Genomic DNA, 23,972 nt, shown 5'->3' on the forward strand with positions numbered 1-23,972 from the left:
AACCTCTTGCAACTATTTTTAACAGTAAGAAAGGTATTCCAACACTTGCTGCTGCACATCTGCAAAGATGGGCTTTGTTGTTATCTGCTCACAGTTGCACTATACAGTTCCGACCAACTAAGGCTCATGGGAATGCAGATGGGTTGTCTCACCTTTCTCTCAAGAAAGGCAATACTAAATCTGAACCTGACTTGTTTAATATCCAACAAATTGAAGTTCTTCCGATAACCTCTGGACAGCTCAAACAAGCAACCAGACAGGATGCAATATTGAGTAAAGTGTTGATATATACCGAGCAGGGGCATAGTTAGCCAGACAGTGGTGGGGGGGCATCCCCCACAAAATACTCGACATTGTTCATAATTGTACAAAAGGCTAATGACCCAACGATGGGGTAGCCCACATACAGTGTTGTATTATTACAGCTTATGTAATTAGCTACATAACTACTTTATTACTGGTTGCTACCAGTTATCACTTATCAATGGAAATATTTTCGTCGAGCATCATCTCACGTGCCACAACTGTACTCCAACAAATTCGCCCACAATCCAGTAGAACTATATTGTGAATATTTTAGTACAAATACAATGTGTCACAGTTACTTACGTCAGCCACAGTCTGTGCTGCAGTCCTAGCACATTGGCATAGTATGACGAGCTCACTCACTCACTTCAGCCGGCGAAATTCAAACGCCATGTATTGGAACGAAATTCCAACTCTATACCTTTCCTGTTAGCAGAATTTGTAAGCTTGTGACGGATCATCTGACTGACTGACTAACAAAGTGAAAAAAATTAAACTGGCATGCCACAACACTGTACCAGTGTACGAAGATCCAGTGTGATTAACTCGGGAAAATAAAGTTGGTTCATTTAACACTTTATCACCTCGCAGGTTTGTAGCATCATTGCATATCACTTGTCACTTCTGAGTTGCAACTCTTGCGAAGTCACTTCAAGCGGGTCATCTGTCTTTAAATTCGAAAAATGCACTATCACGTGAGTAGTATAGACTAAATATAGAATTGTGTAAAATATTTTCGTTCGGTGAAGGCCTACTGTCTATACGGGGGAACCCCTGGGGATTCGGGCATACCTTTTTTTAGCGCATCGTTTTATTAATTGTTTGTAACGCGCAAGAAATCATCGTATTATTATCACCATTCACAAACGAGTTGAATGTTGTGTGCACTCGATGCGTGTCAGTTACTGGAAAGCTTGTGACGGAAGTTTAAAAAAAACATCACTTTGTGACGGGGGGGCAAATGCCTCCCCTTGCCAACGCCACTGATACCGAGCAAGGTTGGCCAGCACAGATCACAGAACCTCTGAAACCTTTCTGGCACAGACGACATGAGTTGACTTTAGAAGATGATTGCATCATGTGGGGAACAAGAGTGATTGTACCCTGTAAGTTACAAGAGAAAGCGTTACAAGAGTTACATGAAGTCCATTTTGGAATAGCTCGTACCAAGGCCATTGCTCGAAGCTATGTTTTGTGGCCAAAGTTAGACAATGACATTGAGTCACTGATGAAATCTTGTACACACTGCGAATCTGTTAGAAATTCCCCACCAGTGGCACCGCTCCATCCTTGGAACTGGCCATCCAAACCGTGACAAAGAATCCATTTCGATTTTGCTGGTCCCTTTCAACAACGTGTGTTTTTCATTGTAGTGGACTTGCATTCCAAATGGCCTGAAGTCATTGAAATGAAATCAACCACCACTTCAGCAACTACCACTGAATTACATCATTTGTTTTCTTGGTATGATTTACCAGAACAGCTTGTATCCGACAACGGACCAGTTTGCAGCAAATGAGTTTCAATCTTTTCTGAAATCTAATGGTGTCAAGCACATCCGTTGTGCCCCGTATCGTCCTTCCTCTAATGGGGCAGTTGGAACATTTTGCTCAGACATTCAAGAAATCCATGCAAGCCAGCGGTAAGAGTGATTCACCTTTCAATCAATGTTTAATGAATTTTCTCTTAACCTATAGAATTACACCTCATTCCACAACTAATGTTACTCCATGTACACTGTTTCTTAAGAGAGAGGTGAGAACCAGGTTTGACTTTTTACGTCCAGATATTAACAGAAATGTTGCTTTGAAACAAGCACAACAGAAGTTCCAACATGACAGCCATGCTCACAAGAGAGAACTGTTTGTGGGACGAGTGATGGTCTGCAATCTACGTGCTGGTGACAAATGGGTTCCTGGAACTATCATAGAGCAAACTGGTCCTTTATCATGTGTCTGGAGGTCAACTTGGAAAAGGCACATTGACCATTTACAACAAATGACTGACAGTCCCCAGAAGATGACAAACCTACAACCAGTACTGAGTCATTCATGAGGTATCCACATACTAATGACCGTACAAAAATAATTACAACACAGGATACTCCTGACGTGCCATGACGCCAATATCCCAGATGAAATCGTGTAACACCGAGATACGTGTGATGAGTATGTGTGTGTGTGGGAGATGAGTGTGTGATTTATTTTTGTAAGTAGTTGCATGTGTGATAGTCTTGATAATAAGTGAATATCAAGACACACGGTAGTGTGTCGTGTGGCCAAGAAAGCCGGCGACCACACCGTGAGTATATTTACAGGAAGAAAGAAAACAGCTTTTTCATGCATGCATAGCTCCATGGCCCCTTTTCCAAAACACACCATTTTTGCATTATAGCTGTCCCCCAAGTAGGGTACGCCACACAGCAAATTTGATGAAATTTGTAACAGCCATTTGCGAGATATGGACGTTCAAAATTTCGTTTTAATTTCTTCGTTTTTTTCTTCTTATGCTGTACGGGGAGGGCTACGGGGGCTTTGATTTCTTTTCGCACACTTTACAAAAAAATGCTATAAAATGCAAACGTGTAACTCGATTGCCTCGATCTTTAGCACAAATGAAGAGTGTGTAATGGTGGATTCACGTACCAAGTTTGTTGTGAATCTGAGTAATATTCAGGGAGTTATGAGCATTTATTCACGTAAAAAAAGATCAAATTCTGTCACGGCTACAGAGTAAACCAAGTATAGAAATAACTTGAAAATTGGTATGTAGATAGGCTGATCATCGTAGCAGTGCCTTTTGATAGTTTGAGTAGCAATAGAGTTACAGCGACAAAGTTATTAAGGAAAAACTAAGCAAGTGTAAAATCATGGGGTCGAGATACTCTAATAGAGCAGTCACCACGGGGTAAAAAAGGTGTGCAAAAATGTCTAAAAAAAACTTACCATTCGAACCAGGGACCTCCATACCTAACACCTGCATCCTTAACCACTGAACCACTGCTACCTTGGCTGATCACCTCACTTAATTTCTGCTTTATAAATGAAATTTCTAGTTGAAATCTGCTTATAATCAAACATTTGTAATTTCATAGATCTACCAATAGAAGTACTAGATTGTTCTAGAACATTCTCTGTATGTTCTATTAGAAGTCCTCAAAAAAATGTGCACTCTATTAGAGTATTACAATAATATTATCAAATATTGAATTAAATCATGCAATGAAATACATTTATAAGTCTGTCTTCAATAATCATCATTGTATCTACATAGGAAAGAAGAAATGTGAGTAAAAACAAACCTCAAAGTCAGCCATAGGCTGGTTTTGGGGCCTTAAAGTACAAAAAGAAGTGAAATCCACACAAAAACAGCCAAGCTGTGAAAAAATGGTGCGGCCTTAAAAAGCCTGGGTGAAAAAAGTTGTGAAATCAAAGGTGGTGGCCAAGAAATGGCTGCAATGATGTTAATGCTAAAATTTTTTAATAATGGCTGTGTGCATTGTTAAAATTTATTAGCATTAACATCATTGCAGCCATTTCTTGGCTGCCACCTTTGATTTCACAACTTTTTTCACCCAGGATTTTTAAGGCCGCACCATTTTTCACAGCTTGGCTGTTTTTGTGTGGATAGAGTTAACAGTGTGCTAACGTGAATCCCTTTGAATCCTTCTCCTTGGTCACAATCATTACAATATCATCTAGCCAATGGCTGTTGAGTGATGTCACAATATCTGGAGTATACAGCCCATCTCATCATCATACTTAATGGCCTTTCTTTCTTGCTTCAGCAAAGTGGGATCAACATCATCAAGCAGTTCTGACAGCCACTGCTGCTGCACAAGCATAAACACACCACTTCAGCAATGATAGTTCCTAGAGATATAATGCACAACATTTTGAGCTAAATGGGCACCTCAGCAAAGCTCCACCCAGCAGATATCAGACCCTCCAGAATGATAGCACAAAGTAAAGGCCAGTGTCTCATCCTTCACATTGCTTTTCCCCCTCACTGATCCCATGGGCAGACCACGAGCCCGATGAACAGCCAATTATGACGAAGTGTGCAATCCAGTGGGTTCCGGAACTGGAAATGGATGATGATTCTGCAAACACCTTAGACCTCAACCCCACCATCAACAAGTTGCAAATGCTTTACCAGCTTCTGCCTAGAAAATTGGCTAATGCTAAAGGAGGAAGCTTCCTACCCCCCAGAATTCCTCTCTCACCAAATGCCAGTAAATGTATACCAGTCTTCTCCAGGCTCCCCAAGATGGCTACGCACACCAACCTGGCAAGGGAACAAACTGACACCAAAGTTAGAGTCTACCCAGATGTTATTTTGGCAACACTTCACCCAACATTTCTTTAAACTCAGTGGCTATCTTTGCACAGCATGAAAATCTACACCTAATCACTTTTCCAACATTCTTGAAGACAAGAAACCATGTAAAAGTCATTGTCTGGAAAATGTCAGAACAAGGCTGACAATGCCAACCTGACCACAAAAATTAACCATTACTCATCAAACTCCTCCATTCCAACATGGCACTCAACATTCTGAGTTCTAAGAGCAAGTTAGAAGGTCCTGTATACACTAAACTTGATATGACTCTACATGAACGTCAACAAGAACAATTACTACTCAAAGAGAGATTTCTGATTGACCAAGGTACAGAGCAAAGGTACATCAGCATCAGGAATGATTCCAACTAAGCTCCACTGTAAAGTAAGTTCAGATGGAAATAAATGCAAGATCATAATAATCATCAAATTCAGTTGCCAACACTCCTACCACAAGCACGGACTCGTCTCTTGACTCCCTGCTTGTACAAACCCTAACACATTAAGAGTAAGTGATCTGACATTATCTATTGTCAACTTTTGCAGCATTACTAATTAACAAACCCTGTTGGAGGTTTTCTTATTTAATGGGACTGAATCACACCTTGACGAAACTATTTTAAGCTCTGAAATATTTTCTAACAATTTCTGCACATACAGAAAATATAGAAATAGCTATGGCAGCAGTGTTAAGAACACAATTCCTTCTTAAAAATAGATACCAATTCACCTATTGAAATTATCTGGACATATCTAAAATGTCGGTAACAACAGTGACGTTGTTGTTGGATCCTTTTATTGTTCTCCTCATTCAACTGACATAGTTCTTGAGGACTTGCAATCTTCTCTAGTTTCCATAAAGCAGAAATATCCTCATGCCCATATCATCCTTAGTAGCAATTTAACTGCCCTGGTGTTGATTTGGAGCATGGTACTCTATTACACTAGCACAGGATACCCAGATGTCACAGTTAGTCACTCTACCCAAAATACATTAGACTTATTGTTTACTACTCATCCCGACTCTGTACTATCTTGTTATCCAGTTCCAGGATGATGCAGTATTAGCAACCATCCAAACTCCTAATCGTATGACAAAGAAACCTCCCCTAACAATCTACCTTTACAAATTGGCAGACTGGGACAATCAGAGAAAAAATCTAGTCTCTCTCATACCTACTTTGAATTAAATTGGTTGTCATCTCAAAGTTTGGAAAATAAATGAACCTTTTCATGCAGAATCTTCAGCAAATCATTAAAGACCTACAAAATATTGAGTACTAGAACTCATCTCCAACACATTAGAACAGCTAATTCAAAAGAAGCAAAGAGTTTATAATCAAGCCAGACATTATTACCGCGACACTGATTGGTCAGAATATCACTACAGAAAGAGGTAAACCTTAAACTCCAGCACATATTTTATGTGACAAATCTTATACCATCAACAACAAAAGGTCTCTTTGGCACTACCTAAAGACTCGAAACTAAGATGATGACATTAGTACATTAATAAACTCCCTAAATGGCCATACTTCAACAAACCCAATTCCATTTTAAACAATCATTTCAAATCCGTATTCACAACTGATGACAACAGTACCATCCCTGACAAAGGTCCTTCATTACATCCATCTCTACGAACATTTAAAATCACTTAACAAGGAGTTTACAACATTCTAACCAACCATGCATGATCCATCAGGATCAGACTTTATACACAAGGACAACACCAGCTGAAATTTCCTCTACACATTAAAACAATTGCTAGAAGCTGGAACTGTACCATCTCAACAGAAACATGCCTGTTAGTCTGAACTATCGCCCCATCTCATTAACATTAGTAATATGCAAATCAATGGAACACTTTATAGCAAGTCAAATAATGAACATTTAGAAGATCAAAATATGCTTTCTGACATAGACAGTTCAGATTTGTAGGTCTAAGCATTCTTGTAAGTCACAACTATTTATCACCATCAACGATATTGCTAAACAAATAGATACAAGTCATTAATGCTACAATACTAAAAGTATCTTCTAAAAACTAACGAATTGTGAATAAGAGGGAATGTATTATACTGGTTTGAATTCTTTTCTTCGTGGTTGCACGCAGCAAGTTATAGAAGGTTCTAAATTATCTTTTTGCAATGTGACAACTGGCATTCCCCAAGATCTTTTCTTGGACCAGTTCTTTTCTTAATTTATATCAACGTAAAGTGTTTGCAGATGATATCCTTCTTTACAAAGCTATTATAATACCACACGACCATCAAATACTTCAAGATGATTTAAATTCACTGACAAAATGGGCTACTGACTGAATGATGGGCTTCAACGTATCCAAATGTAGAATTATACAAATAACAACATACTGTAACAAGAGCACCTTCTCATACAAAATGTGTTGCGTTACTGTACTCTCTACTTAGCCAACAGAATATCACATTGATATGACCCAAGCCGACCTGAATGGCTCAGATCACAGAGTGGTTGCCAGCCATTCTGAGAATGTGAACATATTAACATTCCCAACCCATCATTATGTTCAGAGCCTTAACTATTGAGCAAGACTCCTAATATAACAACCGGGTAGTGTTTATACAGTCAAAAAGTGTCAGTGCTCCCAATAAGTCAGACAATGGACAATTTCCAGACAAATTAGCCAATGTCTGACCATAATTGTATTTGGAAGGACATAATGTCCTATCAAAACAGCTCAAAGCCCAGTGTGTGCATATTTGGTTGACTGTTTACTTTACCAATAATAGCTGTCCCTTGGTTGCTAGGAGATTAAACATTCAAGCCACCCAAGGGAGTGACTACAAATGTACAACCAACCCTCTGCTGTACAGAAACCTCACAAAATCACTTTAATAGTGTCTCAAGAATGCTATCCTCAGCACAACAAAAGCCAAAGTACCTTACATCAGAGAATATGCCTACTACAAGAAATGTACCATATAGTCTAAATATTTCGAAGGGGAATTTTTTTTGCTGATTTTGCGGTTTTGGGGGTTATCAGCAAAAATTTAAGCCTTGAAATATTTAGACCTCCATATAGTCTAATACATCTTGGGAGTGTTTGCAAATTCGTGAAATTTCTATTTTTAGCAACATTGCTCAACCTTGAAATATTTAGGCTATAGTGTAATAGGCCACCTGTGCCCATACAAAGTGTAAGTATGTCCGGACAAGTTTGGTTTTGTCAGGACATTTTGTCCTGGCACTTAAGAATTCTTATCAAGAGCACTGAGTGTGATCATTAGGTAGGCTGTATAATGTGGATATTGTGACGTTACTCAACAACCATTGGCTAGATGTTCTCTTTTGCCATTGGCTGCTTCACTGATCCTATGAAAACATGCTGAAAACTACACCAAACATGTTGATATGTGAATAGCAGCCTTCCATGGAACTTTACCAGACCTCACTTGCTAACATTTTGAAAACAAAGTGCAGAGACAGCAGTTTGACTGCACGACTGAGGACCATACCTTTAACAGATTTCCATCATGATTATGTCTCATTGAGTGAGCCATGTTGAGCAGTTTATACAGCTGTATGGAGATAGATCACATGACGAAGGATCACATGATCTCATCATTACCTGTTCCTTATTGAACTGTGTAGTAGTGAGGACATGTCCTATAATCTGTTTGGCCACAAGTTGTTGTGGCTGTAAGGGTGAAGCAGAGCCATGTCTTGACCCGTATGTGTGACTGGCTCCACCACTGGGGGTGGGGCTCAGCAAACGAGGCTCTAAACAGGACACATCAAATAAGGACATATTACAAACAAGAGAGTGACACACAGGTGCTTGAGGTCAATCTGTAACCACAGTCAAACTCAAATGTCAAGGCCACAAACTTGTCAATGGTCAAGGATGAGACCCACAATCAATACTAATTTTGTTGTGAAATATTATAGGTTAAGGCTCTAGGTCAAATGGCCAGTTGACTGTGGTCACCAATCATGTGTGCCTACATGATACCCCCCCACCACTGGGTCACCTGATCGTTCTGAGTTGTGACGAGACCTGGTAGGCAGTGGAGCTACCTTACTACCTTCTGGAACGGAAACATGTTTGGATCGTACAGGAGGCGTGGTAGGTGGTGTAGGGAAGGCCCTAACATCCTTGCCAAAACCAGCTGGGACCAGCACCTATGCATGGAATAGTACAAAACAAGGTAACATTTTCCAGTAGTAGTGAAGCATTCACTGGTTGTTCAGTTGAAGGTTCAAGGTACATTTCAACAACACAATTGTTTTTGAGGTTCAGTGCACAGTTTAATTTGTTATGAAATCTTTCACTTCATACAAATCATCCTCCCCACATCAAATGTGTAATAATTGGGGAAGTCGATTGGTACAAAGAACAAAAGAATATAATTCTAAGTGGTATAATAATGAGACCCTTACAACATAATTCTCTACATAGGACTCTTCAATATACCAATATGTAGTCATACTGAGGCACTAAGAAAGCCACTATACCATAATGATACCAAAATATCGAAAACACCGAATAAACTGTAGTGGTTAATAGTAAAATACAAGGAATTAGATGTTGTGGAATCAAAATAAACTGTAGCTAAGTGCAAATGTTCTTTGCCTTGTTACTCACTACATGCCATTCAATTGTTGTATAGTATTCATTCAAGGATAATACCTATATTTAGTAATACTGAGTATTATATTTTTTAAATATACCAAATAAAGGTTTTTGGTAATACCACAGAGCCCTATCTCTACATACCTGTCCATCCACATAAGCCACTTCTCCTCGTAACACAACTCTCTTCACCTGTCCTACTACCCTCATACCAGCGAATGGCGTCCAGCCAGCCTTGCTGAAAGGCATGGCGGCTGGTATCAACCAACTCTCGTCTAAGTCAATATCAATGTAAGTGTCTGGCTGTGCAGCAAGTCCAAATATTCTCATTGGGTTGTCATAGAGACGCAACTTGATATCCTGCAAGAGGTGAAGTACAAATACAACAGAGATAGCATTACACTATTCTGTAAGCATTCAACTAATTATTCATTTTCAGCAAGCAGGGTACCTCAATGGTCAGCCTGCCATCATGTACAGCTGTCAGCAGAAGCGGCAACATTGTCTCCAGCCCAGGGAATCCTGGAGGAGCCTTCTCTCCCAATCCTTTCTCTTCAACTGTGTGCGGTGCTGTAAGAAACAACACACCAGTAAGGAATGGAGTGCTATACACTAAAGAATTCTTATAATGGTTTTGGTCCCTATTATCGTACCTGTTAAACTACTGTAACAGTATGTGACTAGATCTGCACATCTTCATGCATTTTTTGAGTTCCATTATTTTATAGCCAAAGGAATAGTCAACCGAAGTTTTAGAAGTACATTTGCACAAATTACTCTAATTGAACATTCGCTAACTGGTAAACACATGGATTTTAAAGTTTTTTCCTGGAGAAATTAAACATAGGCTAAAGAGCTGCCAAAGGGGGTAACTGTGAACAGGCACAAAAGTTTTTTTTCCAACTTTCATGACCTGCAACATTTTACGCCATCCATCATGCTATAGCCGTATAATTTCAACCCTTATTAAACATTTAATTGACTTTATAATACAAGTTATAGAATGCAAAACGTTCTATTCCAGTTCAGAGATATGTGTGATGGAGTACAGTTTGTGCCCACACACCCTGTCTTTACAGGCCCTGTTACATATTGAACCTGAGCACACTTACCATGATCAGTGGCAAAACAGTCAATGTAGTCCAAGTTCTCCCAGAGGGCATTCTGGTCTTCACGGGAGCACAGCTTTGGTCGTACCTCGCTCCACCCCAGCCCCTCACCCACTGGGTCATCACGACAGAGGAAGAGGTGGTGAGGACAAGCTTCACACGTCACTTGTAGTCCCTTTATCTTAGCTTCCCTGATCAACAGTATCTGAAGATGTAATGACGAGTGAGTATACAAGACAATTCTATAACAGCCTAACACTTTTCCACAATTCAAAGCATAATTATTTTGTTTTGTGTATTTAGCCACTACAAATACAGCCACCTATATAATAAAGATGTCAGGAAATGTTGGGCCAAAGACAAACAGAATAGAGCAGGACAGAGCAACAATGCTTATAGAATGATAAAAATAATCACCTAGTTTACTAGTCCCATTAGCTCCACCCACTGAAGCCACACCCACCTACCTCTTCCTTCCTAGCCACATGGCAGATATGTACTGGTCTGTTGTACAACTGGCTTAGCAAGAGCATAGCAGCTGTGGTACGACCCTCAGCATGGCAACAGATCAGTCGGGAAGATGACCAATGCTTGAAGTGCTACAGTGACACACCCACACAATGACATGCCCCAGATCTAGCCACACCCACCTCCATCCATGTTTCCATGTTGTCCAACCTCAGTGAAGTAAATGTCTCATTCAAGTACATCTTCAGAGCTAATGCTTGCTTGGAGAGATTTGGTAGCAACTGGGCATTGTCCACAGCAGCTCCGACAAACAGTCCATAATCACAGTAGGCTCCATCCATTGCACACTGTGAGGTAATTCCAATAAATGCCCACATTGCTGTAGAGGTGTGTTACACTACAGTGAACATTTCCATTGAGGGAAATTTAACAAAGCTAACAAACTGCTTTTGCAAGTTCACTGGAAAGCTGTTATATAGAAAGACTAGTAGCAGTTATCCAAACCCCAGTGGATTGTGGCAATGGTAAAAGTGTTCAGATAAGTGAATTTTTTGGATAACCGAAGCCCATACATTTATATAAAACTCTGTTCTAATAGAGCATACACCTCAACTCTAAATTTTACTAGCAGCGGTGATTTTGCTGACGTCCGACCTCCCTCACATGAATACCTGCTACAGCATGTAACACATTCAGTTGTTTTACTCTTACTATAGTCCTTTGCAAAATTTCTAGGTCAAAACGTTTAACTGTCTAACACCAAACCAACTTTCATTTTTCCTGACCATTGATCAAAATTTTCCCTGCTAAAATTTTGAGCATGTACCTTCTGAGCTATTCTGAGGTGTTCTTCATTTGTGATTGGTGGGTTTGTATTTGGCATTGCACCAATCATAGTGATCCCTCCAGCCAGTGCCGCAGATGTACAAGACCTAAACCAAGTATTTGGTTAAATGTGTTTGTAACACCACAAACCTGAAATCTTCCTTGTGAGTGGCACCTGGTTCCCTGACATGGACATGAACATCGATCAGCCCCGGCAACCGTATCACTGAGTGTGACGTGTGACAGTCTACGTGTGTCTTCACCACCGGTAACATCCCATGGTTACCATTCTTGTACATGTACATCATTGCCTAGCAACAACACAGTACACAGTAAGTACCAACAGCAATCATACTCTATAATACACCAACAATTAAAAGTTAGCTCCTCCAATAAATTTCCCTACTATAGTATACTAACATCCACCAATAATACAGGATATTCTAGTATATTACTACACTTACCTTGCACAACATTTTGGCACACTTCACGTCAGTAACTAAGGGGATACGATGTTCCACACACAACTGTCTGATCTGGTAACCATGTGTGTTACTAGACGACAACTGGTGGGCTCTTAATGGAAGGTTGATAACCAGATCAATCTTGCGGTTACACAAATAGTCCACTATGTTACTAGATGGTCGGTTGCCTAGGTCACTGCTTGAAGCTGAATCATCAAACAGCCAATCAACAGCAGTTACCTGCAGCAAAAACACATGTAGGGGAACCATTGAGCAGCTAATATGACCACAAAAACGGGGACAGATAAAACTAGTAGATAAACAGGTAAACAGGACATGTATACAGAGGGACAGACATACTAACAGACACTGACCTTCACTCCACTATCAGAGTAGAAATCAGCAGTTCCCAAACTGGCAAACAGCTGGAATCCCATCTTTTCCAGTAACTTCACTGAATCTAACATCTCCTGCTTGGCCTATAACATCAATAACCAAGACCAATGGTAATACATGTACATCATGTGGCTACCAAAAGTGGCTATCTGAGGAGTGAGGGAAGTAGGTAGGGGCTCGTATAGCAGAGAGCCTGGGGATATGTTGTCAGTGCTCAACTCCCCTTAACAAGGATATCCAGTTTGGGTGAAAAAGATGAAGATGCTCTAATAAAGCAGTCAGGCCAATTATTAACAACTCTAATAGTCACTTTAAAATAAAGATAACTCTTACTGAAATTTCTGGACTGTTCACACGTTAGTAGGCTACATTACCATAAACCCTATCCTGTTATTATACCTTAGCTTTTCCAATGGATAACAGAATGGTCTTACTGGGCAGACTGAACCCTGTACTGAGAAGTGCTTTCAGGTATGCCTCATAACGATCCTCTCCGAAACAAGCCACTTCTCCTGTTGATGCCATCTCAACACCGAGCTTGACATCAGCTCCAGCCAATCGGGAGAAAGAGAACAGAGGAACCTGGTAAAGACATCAGTCACCATGGTGATCAACAATAAGGGGAATCACCCAAACCTTTACGCCAACATGGGGTACATCCTCAACATCTCTGATTGGCTCTTCTTGTTGTCCTAACATTACTCTAGTTGCTATGGCAATAAAATCCACCATCAGTGTCTTGGAGACAAACGGAAAAGAGCGGGAAACTCTCAAATTACACTCTATCACCTTCAAATCATTATCCTACAAGAATGGAGTAACGGAATGCAGTATGAAATAAAAGTAATAATATTTATACAATACAATAAATCCCTTTTGTAGAGAACAAGTCATTGTGGCGGCATACAAATGGCTTGTTAAATGCACGGGAATAAACACCAACTTTATGAAGTCACATATGTACATGCACTAATAGCACTTTGGAACTGAATCTTGTACATGCATTAAAGACAAGCCAAAAGTTAACTTGAAAACTCTCTATAATTATATACACATGTACCTTGGCAATTAGTTGCAGGTTAAAGGGTCCTGACACATGCAATGCCATGGTAACTTTCTCAGCAATGTTAACAATCTTCCTTCTTGTTTCAGGGTTGATGTCTTGAGCAGGCAAGACTAGCGAGGCATCACCACTGTGCACACCAGCATTCTCAATGTGTTCACTGATGGCCATCACAATTATTGTTCCATCACTGGCTACCGCATCAACATCCAATTCCTGTAGTGACACATATTACAACCAATCAAATTCCATTCTTTACCAGTCTAGCCAATCAAAAGCTTGACTCACCTTAGCTTCTTGGATGAATTTAGAGATGACAACTGGATACTCCTTAGACATAGCTACTGCACTGCCAAGGAAAGCCTCCAGATCACTGTCATTATAAGCAACATTCATGGCTGCCCCACTGAGCACATAGGACGGACGGACAAGACAAGGATAGCCAACTTGTTCACAGAACTCCTTAGCACTCTAAAAGGTAAAAGTGTGGGTAAAATGGTGGTGCCATTTTTAGAACTCACTAGAATAACAGCTCGACAGTCACTAAATAAGGGGTAAGAGGATCTTAAAACAAGAACTTGATGTTACTAAAAAGAGTTAAGTGGTTACCACAATAACCACCTATATTGTTTCCAAAATAAACACCTAAAACAAGCTCCTACAAATAACAGTCCAATGGTTACTACTATATCACAGAAGGGTTTTAGACGCTACTTGAAAATACTACACTGTACCTTAATTGTATAGCTTTGTTTGGAGTATCATCAATAGAAACAGTTTATGATATATTAATGGTACTCAACTCCTCTGACTATATCACTACCAGGTTGTTGCTTACCTCCAATTCCACGAGTTCCTTCCACTTTGGCTGCTGGATACTGATGGTATCCAGAAGACGAGAGAACTTGAAACGATTCTCAGCATTGTCTATCATGTCAGGGGAAGTCCCCAAGATGTGCACCTTGTATAAAAAATAATTTAAAATCAACTAAAAGGTTCCCATGTATGCATTAATTAGAGTACCTGCTGTCTCTCTAATGGAATGGCTATGTTGTTTGGTAATTGTCCACCCATACTGAGGATAATCCCATCAGGTTTTTCCCTCTCATAGATATCCATGACAACCTATGTGACATCGCTATTGGTATAACCATGACAACCAAAAATTGAACCAATCACCTCAAAGGATATCTCATCAAAGTATAGTCGGTCACACTCATCATAATCAGTACTGACAGTCTCCGGGTTACAATTGAGCATGATAGTACCACGACCCAGCTATGAGGCAATACAACAGTGTTGAGCAAAAGGAATGAATACTCTTACAGTCTAGAATATGACTAAGAATCATCACATTTCAAAACAAAGGAATTCTACAGAACATTTACTGCATTAACAATTAAAAGGTTATATAGCCATGCAGGTAAGAAAATGACAACGTACAATTTTATTAAAAAGGACCATTGCAAAAAGTAGACATTGCAAATAAAATTCCATGGAAAAGACTGCTGAACTTGCTCTCTGCAGACAAAATCAGCATTCAAGACAACAGAACTACTAACATCCTTTGATCCCTCAATCCCATATGTTAACTGCCTTTATAGTATCACAGACCTTACGCAGCTCCCTGATACAGCCAACTGCACACCAGTCAAATTCCACACTGCTGCCAATACAGTACACACCCGACCCCAAGACCATGACTGCACCCCCAGGGTATGAGAGATCATCTGAAGAAGCATTATAAGTGAGGTAGAGGTAATTAGTGTGGGCGGGGTATTCTGCTGCTACGGTATCAATCTGTTTCACCCATGGCAACAAGTTGAATGACTTTCTTAGTGACCGGATGGCTAGTTCATTGCTATGGAAACACCATGTTGATGAGAGCATATCATCCCATTGGTTAGTTTACCTGTTAACAAGTCTGGCTATTTGCTTGTCAGCAAATCCATATTGTTTGGCTAACAAGAGCAGATCCCTAGTAATCTCTGCGGTCTGTGGCGAGTGAGAAATAGTTTACACCACACAGCAGACACAGACACACAGACACACACACAACACACCTTATCCCTGTACGTCTCTAGCTTTAGTGTAGCATTCACAATATTCCTGATCTTATAGAGAAACCATCGATCAATCTTAGTCATCTCATACAACTGGTCCACATCATAACTGGCAGAGTAGAGAGCAGCAGCTACTGCAAAGATGTGCTTGTCAGTTGGACTATACAACTCCTACAAGAGAAAGAAAAATATTCACACACATGGCTATTGGTATATATTCTATCCAACTGCAGTAGGACCTCGATTATCCGAACAGTAGTGGAGACTGTTCTATTAGGGTATTTTATCAACAGGTGTATGTTCTATTAGAATAGGTTAACAGAGCTCTGTATATAAATCAATGGGCTTCAGTTATCTAAACAAATTCACTTATATGAACACTTTAGTGATTCAGCTGGCACACAGGTGTTCGGATAATGGAGGTCCTACTGTATATATAAAGTAAACAAGAGACATAGTGTTGTCTGAGCACCTCAAATATCTAAACACCAAAATGACTGTTCTATTAGAGTATTTTGCCACTAGAGTGTGTTCTATTAGAGTAATTGGTCAGAGTTGGGCTCTAAAATAAATCTTCAGGTGTTTGGATTTACTGTAATGTAATAGTGTCAAGGGTGGTGTGCAATAACTAGGATAACTGAAATCATGTAGAACTAGGGACACATATGCTAGGGGCATCATCCCCAAAATAGTCATGTGACAGCTGCTCACCTCTTCCAGTGATTCCTTCCAACCTGTTTCAAGTCCTATCACAGACGTATGTGCCATCCGCAGTGCCTTCTGTAATGCCTCCTCAAACCGACGCCCAACTGCCATCACCTCACCAACACTCTTCATAGAGCTACCAATCTGTGTATGACAAGTGTGACCTATATCACCGCTAGCAACAAGCAAGTACATCTATTTGATTAAACTGCTGTAGGGGTGGGTAGTATTGATCAATATTAGGGCTGAGCAATTGTGACATTTTGCTACTTTCATGATTGTAGGATGTAACATATTACAATAGTGATAACTCATGATGTTATAACTCACATCCATAAACAGCATCGTACGTGGCCAAATTTGTATAAATTATTTATTTAATATTTAATACATGGTGAAATTGTGTACAACTGTTCTAGAAATTCAGTGGTTTCTAACAGGTCAGCTTTTTAATTATGTAGCAAGATTTATTTGTACCAATGAACTGTCTCAAAAGTGTACTCTTAGATTTATTTGTACCAATGAACTGTCTCAAAAGTGTACTCTTAGTGTAGGCTTGTTTTCTGGACCATGTTAATTCTTCCACACATTTGTATGTGATGTCACAACATCACAATTGTTTACATATCAACGTCATGATGTTCAGAGACAATCACGATTAATCCCACAATCAATATAATCTGCCAGCCCTAATCAATATCATGCCACGGTATTTTAATTATAATATTGCGGTGTTACTAAATACCTACTAAATATGTATAAGCCTCCATTGCATCAATAGCCTCATTGTAGACTACGCAGTGCTTACTCTTCAAGTGGAAAACAAATTGGAGGTGTTAGCCAACAAACTTTTTAGAGAGAGCCAACAAACAGCACTCTCATATTTGACTGGTCTCCCATTACTACCTTACTAGTAGTCCCATGCTACGCCCTTTGCTCCACTGTTGCTAACAATAATAAATTAAGTTCTGCTGTAATACCGAATAAATAATTTGAAAACCAGTAATTTCTGGTATTCTTGGTATGTCGGTAATATGGTTTCAAAAAATATTACACAACTAAAAATTGGTATAATGCCCACTAGAGCTCAGCAGTATTGAAATTTGAATACACGGTATTAGTAACAGGAAAAGCGGTATATCGGTATATAGTTAGCTTGTTATTGTCATCATTTCTTGGGCCTAGTATGAAGCGGTATCATCCCAAAAACCAAAAAAATATATAGTTCAGTACAAGTAAGCATGTGTTGTAATGGGACAACCTCAAGTTTTTGTTTAGGGCATGTCTGCTAGACCATCAACAAATTGGATAATTAAACACCAAAGGCTGGGTTAAAAACAATCCTATACCAGTGCTCATCAATATACCGGTATTTCGATATATCGGTTATCAAAGGCTGTCACGGTATGATAATCGGTTATGATAAACGGTATTACTGCAGAGCACTAATGCCCACCCCAATAAACTAGCTGTCCTCAGCAATAAAGTACAATAGTACATGTGCATAAGCAAGTACAAATCTACTGTACTACTGTAACTACAAGTACTCATGTACTTGGCCCCATGGCTGCTCTCATACCACACATGGACTAACCTTTGTGCTGACTTTAGAGAACTTGGACATGTCCCATCTGGGAACCTTCACTACGATATAATCCAAACTGGGCTCAAAGCATGCTGTGGTCGCCTGTAAAAATAGTACAGTAAATTATAGCAGAAAGTATAAGACTAAAAATTTTTGCTGCAATATAAAATTATCCTCTTCAGAGGTAAAAATGAAAAATGTATGGATTGGACTAAAATATTGTCCTTATTATGAAGGTGCTTTTATTGTGTCCTTAGAGTTTGTTCCTTACCACATACAGTGGAGCCTCTTAATAATAGAGAATTAGGAGCCAGCAACCTATCGTCACACTAGAGTCGTTTCAACAGATGTACTTACTTGTGTGATTGTGTTCTTTAGTTGCGGCAGGGAAAACCCCAAGGCTAGTTTAGCAGCCACATATGCCAGTGGGTAACCAGTTGCTTTAGATGCAAGAGCTGAACTCCTTGACAGTCTGGCATTGACCTCGATGATGCAATACTGTTAAGGCATAAGAGTGATGTCGTTGAACATGTGTACACACAAGAGGAGGGGGGTCACCTGGTCAGAGTCAGGGTCGAGGGCATACTGGATGTTACACTCCCCAACAACTCCAAGATGGCGGATGGTCTTGATGGCCACACTACGCAATCGGTTGTAATCAGAGTTGGTCAGTGTTTGCGAAGGAGCGACAACAATTGACTCCCCAGTATGTACCCCTAGGGGGTTGATATTCTCCATGTTACACACCTAGCAACAGTGATGTCACATGATGTCATACCACATAAGCAGATCACATACTATGGAATTCGTATTATAGGAGGTTGGTCACAGGTGTGACACACACATGCACACACATACACATACACATGCACACACATACGCATGCACACACACTCAAACCTGTGAAACCACTTAGAAACTCCCTACAAATTATAAAAAAGTGACAGACAACAGTTTATACAATGTATTAGGGACATAGGGTAGTATAGTCATCACAACTCTGTAGACAAATAAAATTTTCTCTGCTAAGATATACAAGTGTATGTATAAACAATAACACAATCACTGACAGTTTACGCTAGCTAGCCACACCAACTCACCGTGATACAGTTGTCATACATGTCCCTCACCACCTCGTACTCAACCTCTTTATATCCCTTCAGTGACTTGTCAATCAACACCTGATTGGTGTAATTCAAAGCAGTTTGCACCAATGACAACAGTTCCTCCTTATTTACAGCAAAACCAGAGCCCAGGCCACCAAGAGCAAAGGCTGACCGGACCAACACCGGGTATCCTAGAAACTCAGCAGCTGCAATAGCCTAAAAAATTAAAACAATCTTCATTCATGATAAAGGATACCTGTTGGAGCTATTTTTAGTACAGAGTGGTAACCATGCATGCTTGTACATTACTATCTATATACATTACTATCTATATACATTACTATCTATATACATTACTATCTATATACATTACTATCTATATACATTACTATCTATATACATTACTATCTATATACATTACTATCCTTATACATTGGTGCTTTAAATTTTGAATGTATACTATAGCCAACCATGTCTGTACAGGAGCTTATGGGCTCCTGGGTACAAGCACATAATCAAATAAACTTACCTCATCCACAGAGTAAGCAGGTTTGCTGGGGGCTACTGGTTCATTGATCTCAGCCAGCCGGTCAGCAAACACTTTCCGGTCTTCAGTAGCAACGATGGAATCCACCGATGTTCCCAATACTTGCACACCATAGGTGGAGAGGACTCCAGATTTGCTCAACTCTACGCCACAATTAAGTGCTGTCTGTCCTCCAAATGATAACAATAACCCATCCGGACGCTCATGTTTTATAACCTAGTAACAGAAGACAAGGTAAACATGAGATATTCAAACAATAGCATAATTATGAATTATAATTACCTTGCTAGAAATAACAGAACTTTATATCATTTCAGCTATATATGCTGGCTGTTTAAAATTAAAATCTATGATCTTTCTTGTACTTGTGTAGAATTACTGTACTGTATAGTAGGGATTGTGGAAGGTTTGGACTTTCTTGCCCAAAAATATCACCCAACAACCATTTCCTTCACAACAGTCTTTTCTGGCAGTAACCAAGCCCATGATTGTCTTCAGAGTGACCCAAACCCTTCCATCAAGTTAAACAGAAAATATTATACTGAATTTTCTGCTAACTGACTAACTGCCGTCTCAAGCCAAGCATAGCTTGACTAATAATTATAAGGATACAGCCTTGATTTTTTCACTGTTCAACGTCCAAGATGTGCCTTTTCACTGAAGCAGCAATGAAACAAGGGAGGTCATCTACATATACCTGCAGCTAGTGAACATTTAATCCCTACTTCAGCCTACTTATTGGCATGCCTATAGTATTCCTAATATGTGACCGGGCCTGCGATAATAGGGCATGTGGGCACATGATTTTTGTCTACTTTTTCACACTTTCATCACTCATAACGTTTTGTACCATTATGCTATGGTGTTGCAATTTTCAGCACTTAGTAAGCATTTCATTGGCATAATGATGCAAGTTACAGAATGGAAATATACTTTTCCAGTAATGAGATATGACCAGTAGAGTGTTGGGGTGTAGTTTGTGCCCACATGCCCTGTTTTCGCAGGCCCGGTCACATATAGGCATGCCGTATATAACTGAAGTATGAATCAAATGTTCACTAGTATAGCTGCAGTCTAGATGGTCTCCTTGATTTCATTGCTTTTTATTTTTTATGATCTCTACTCAAATGTAAAACTTTTTAATTTCCCTAAACTTGTTACTTCAAAGTAATAAAAAAATTCTCATTATATATTCCACTCATTTTGGCAATAGTTTGGATCCACAAAGGATGGAATTCAATCTTCAACAGTGTAGTGAACAGAAATTTGAGCCAACCAGATGATCGATGGTGATAGTAAAGATGTCAAGAGCAAGCATGTGGTTTGGCTCCATTACAAGTTTGGGAAAAGGTTGTAACAGATGGTGCACTTATATGCCTTCCTATAGGAAATATATTATGAAATTTTGCTTGGTCATAAATATTGTTATCTGAAAAGATTTTAGTGGGTCAAGCAGTACTACAAATGAGCCAAATTTCAAGAACTTGTGTAATTCCATCCTTCGAGTTATTACTAAATGTTTTTGAGAGCTCAGCTTGATATGTGCATACATTAGCTCAATAGCTGTCACGTGTCCAGAGTTACACCACAGCATGCTCACCTCGGTCACATAGTGGGCAGTGATGGGAAGGAAGTAGACCTTGTCAGCTAGTCCCTTGCTCGTCTGAATGGTGGCGATGTTCGGGTTGATCAAGACAGTACTGATCTGCTCCTCCTTCAGTGCCTTGATCGCCTGCAGCAGAGATCAAGGAGATAACACAAGCAATATATGATACATATGCATAATATATGCTTGCTCAGTGCTCTAAATATAGTAACACAATGTGGTTGATCACCTGAGATCCAGAGTAGTCAAACTCTCCAGCTTGTCCAATGGACAACCCACCTGATCCCAACACAAGAACCTTACGTGGAGTGTGGGTGGGGCTTTTTGCATGCAGCTTCCCATCACTGAGGTAGTGGGTTAGCCGATCAGCTATCAGTGGCCTGCATGTAGAGAGGAGAGAGGGAAATGTTACTGCATAAACACTGGATTCTTTTTTAAAACTGCTTTGGAATTTTCAAGGTGGCTGGGGGTGTACAAGTGCTACACAGCAACTCAAAATTAATGTCATGACTTTAACCAACTTGCACAATTTACTCTTAATAGATGTATCTGCATCAGCTCCATAATGTATAGCTTGGCTTCTACTGGCTATAAAATTACGCTACTAGACATGGTACTTAGTGCACTAACTAAAGTAACTACCATCATTCATTGTTTTTCGTTGCAAAACTTTTCACACAATTAGTTAGGCTTATACAACCATGTGCCTTAGTTACTTCCTCTACTAACTTTCAACTAAGTCAGATCAAATCAGTATCAAGGAACATGGCTGACAATCCTTTTACACTACAGCTAGTACCAGTGCTGCATAAGATCGAGATACTCTAATAGAACAGTCACATAAAATTTTTTGTTCAGTGTGTAAATGATATGAAAATAAAATTTTTGAATGTATGGAAACAAAGCCATTATGGTAAGTTCAAAATCAAGGAAATGAAGAAATCCCTCATGGTAAGCATATATGTACACATCACAAATGACTTGTACTTTTCAGTGTTGCTCTTGTGCTGGTTACAAGTGTTAATGAACACATCAAATAGTCCCTCCAGGTCCCTGGGACCACCCATAGCCTCAGGGTGAAACTGAACACTGAAGTATGGCTTTGTCTTGTGGACTATTCCCTCATTGGTGTGATCATTTGCATTGGTGAACAAAACCGACCAATCAGATGGCAGGGAGTTGGTGTCAACAGCAAAGCCATGGTTCTGTGTTGTTATGAAGCATCGTTGTGAGGGGCCGTGTAAACATGGTTGATTGTGTCCGCGGTTACCATAGCTACATGTAACAAACATCACCATAGAAACAATCAAAACTAGCCAAAATTCTCTCACCTCATTTTAAAGGTCGTAATTCCAATGGCTAAAGATAGTAACTGGTGACCCAAACATATTCCAAATAAGGGTTTGTTTGCTTTTTCCTGGTTGACATATTTAGAAATAAACGATATAGTGTCCACACAATAGGTAGGGTCCCCTGGACCATTGCTGAGAAATAGTCCATCAAAATCTGTGGGAAAGTACCATGTGATAGCCATGTGGGAGTCATGTGATTCCTACCTTTGATGTCTTTGTTGAAGTCATAGTTCCACGGTACCACGGTAACATGACAACCACGCTGTACTAGGCAACGTATCTGATTATTCTTGATGCCACAATCGACAGCCATGATCCGTGGACTGCCATCTTTATTGTACACTCTTGACTCCTAGAAACAGTAGAATAGTATGTCATGATACACAGCGAAAGTTAACACTGACAGAGAAGAGACAAATAGGAAAGCCACTAGCAAGGCAACCAGCGTACACAATTACAAAGCAAAGCAAATGCAAAGCCTACAGCAGCCATGTGAACACAGCTATTGCCGCCCAGCGAACCAGCGCTGGGATGCCTGTGCACCACTCAGGTGCTTGAGCCTTGCGCAGGCAAATTCTCTTGGGGCAGGGCTAGTAACCCGCAGGACTGTCCAGGTATCACGGAACCACAATGACCCCAATACCGCTAAGTGAGACAAGGACAGTTGGGAATTTGCTTCCCCAGTAAACACCAGGTACCCATTGATGTTACAGCTAGGAGGGCTGCTTCCCCAGATGACACCAGGCCACCATTTAGACAGCTGGGTAGACTGGAGCAATGTGAGTAAAGTTTCTTACTCAAGGAAACAACAACAACACCAAATTGGCATAACCGGGAATCAAACCTGGAACCTTTCGATTACTAGGCTGATGCTCTAGCCACTTGGCTATGCTGCCTCACAAAAACACACAATTACACACACACACACACACACACACACACGCACACACACACACGCAGCAGAGACATTTCCAATAGTGACACATATTGTAGCACACACTCACATTAATAGACACTTCAGCCACCAAGTGGCGCTTGTTGGGGTCCTCCAAGGACACAGAATCCTCTCTGTCTCCTTCGATTATTATCTAATTGGAAGACAGATTCTGTCAACAGAGGCCACATGATACAGCCTTAAGCTTCTCCCAGGAAAAAAGGCACCAAACAATATGTTGAGATAATTTTCATGTACAAATTACTTCGCAAATGCTGTGCTGTATATCTGACTTAATTTCCAAGCTTTTTACTTGGCATGATAAAATGATGCTAACAGTACAGAGCTAGACTATATACAAGACTACTGTAATAGTGGGAAAATAACAAAGTCTTTATCAATGTGCAGATATACCTTCCCCAACATTGTTCCATTCTCTCTGATCTTCTTGGTCAACTGTCGGGTGTCCACCCCTAATAATGCACACC

The 23,972-nt window shown here is 40.0% G+C and overlaps 1 protein-coding gene across 1 annotated transcript in view; it reads right to left on the reverse strand.

Moving 5' to 3' along the window:
• Nucleotides 1–23,972, reverse strand: part of LOC136243087 (multifunctional protein CAD-like) — a 34,876-nt gene that overhangs the window by 9,166 nt on the left and 1,738 nt on the right. The window contains exons 4-38 of the mRNA XM_066034601.1: nt 23,899–23,957; nt 23,555–23,638; nt 22,755–22,902; nt 22,530–22,704; nt 22,186–22,473; nt 21,428–21,578; nt 21,193–21,324; nt 19,575–19,808; nt 19,040–19,261; nt 18,498–18,686; nt 18,297–18,437; nt 17,949–18,041; nt 16,361–16,498; nt 15,650–15,820; nt 15,499–15,581; nt 15,201–15,447; nt 14,766–14,864; nt 14,610–14,711; nt 14,425–14,547; nt 13,875–14,057; nt 13,584–13,802; nt 13,160–13,327; nt 12,923–13,105; nt 12,502–12,606; nt 12,128–12,367; nt 11,814–11,974; nt 11,665–11,770; nt 11,021–11,185; nt 10,838–10,969; nt 10,374–10,575; nt 9,713–9,831; nt 9,406–9,621; nt 8,660–8,810; nt 8,257–8,408; nt 8,144–8,206 (exon numbers count right to left, since the gene is read on the reverse strand). Of these exons, the coding sequence (XP_065890673.1) occupies nt 8,144–8,206; nt 8,257–8,408; nt 8,660–8,810; nt 9,406–9,621; nt 9,713–9,831; nt 10,374–10,575; nt 10,838–10,969; nt 11,021–11,185; nt 11,665–11,770; nt 11,814–11,974; nt 12,128–12,367; nt 12,502–12,606; nt 12,923–13,105; nt 13,160–13,327; nt 13,584–13,802; nt 13,875–14,057; nt 14,425–14,547; nt 14,610–14,711; nt 14,766–14,864; nt 15,201–15,447; nt 15,499–15,581; nt 15,650–15,820; nt 16,361–16,498; nt 17,949–18,041; nt 18,297–18,437; nt 18,498–18,686; nt 19,040–19,261; nt 19,575–19,808; nt 21,193–21,324; nt 21,428–21,578; nt 22,186–22,473; nt 22,530–22,704; nt 22,755–22,902; nt 23,555–23,638; nt 23,899–23,957 (5,444 nt within the window). The remainder of the gene's footprint in view (nt 1–8,143; nt 8,207–8,256; nt 8,409–8,659; nt 8,811–9,405; nt 9,622–9,712; nt 9,832–10,373; nt 10,576–10,837; nt 10,970–11,020; nt 11,186–11,664; nt 11,771–11,813; nt 11,975–12,127; nt 12,368–12,501; nt 12,607–12,922; nt 13,106–13,159; nt 13,328–13,583; nt 13,803–13,874; nt 14,058–14,424; nt 14,548–14,609; nt 14,712–14,765; nt 14,865–15,200; nt 15,448–15,498; nt 15,582–15,649; nt 15,821–16,360; nt 16,499–17,948; nt 18,042–18,296; nt 18,438–18,497; nt 18,687–19,039; nt 19,262–19,574; nt 19,809–21,192; nt 21,325–21,427; nt 21,579–22,185; nt 22,474–22,529; nt 22,705–22,754; nt 22,903–23,554; nt 23,639–23,898; nt 23,958–23,972) is intronic.

The sequence above is a fragment of the Dysidea avara genome, chromosome 13 (genome assembly GCF_963678975.1).
Source record: "Dysidea avara chromosome 13, odDysAvar1.4, whole genome shotgun sequence".
NCBI lineage: Eukaryota > Metazoa > Porifera > Demospongiae > Dictyoceratida > Dysideidae > Dysidea > Dysidea avara.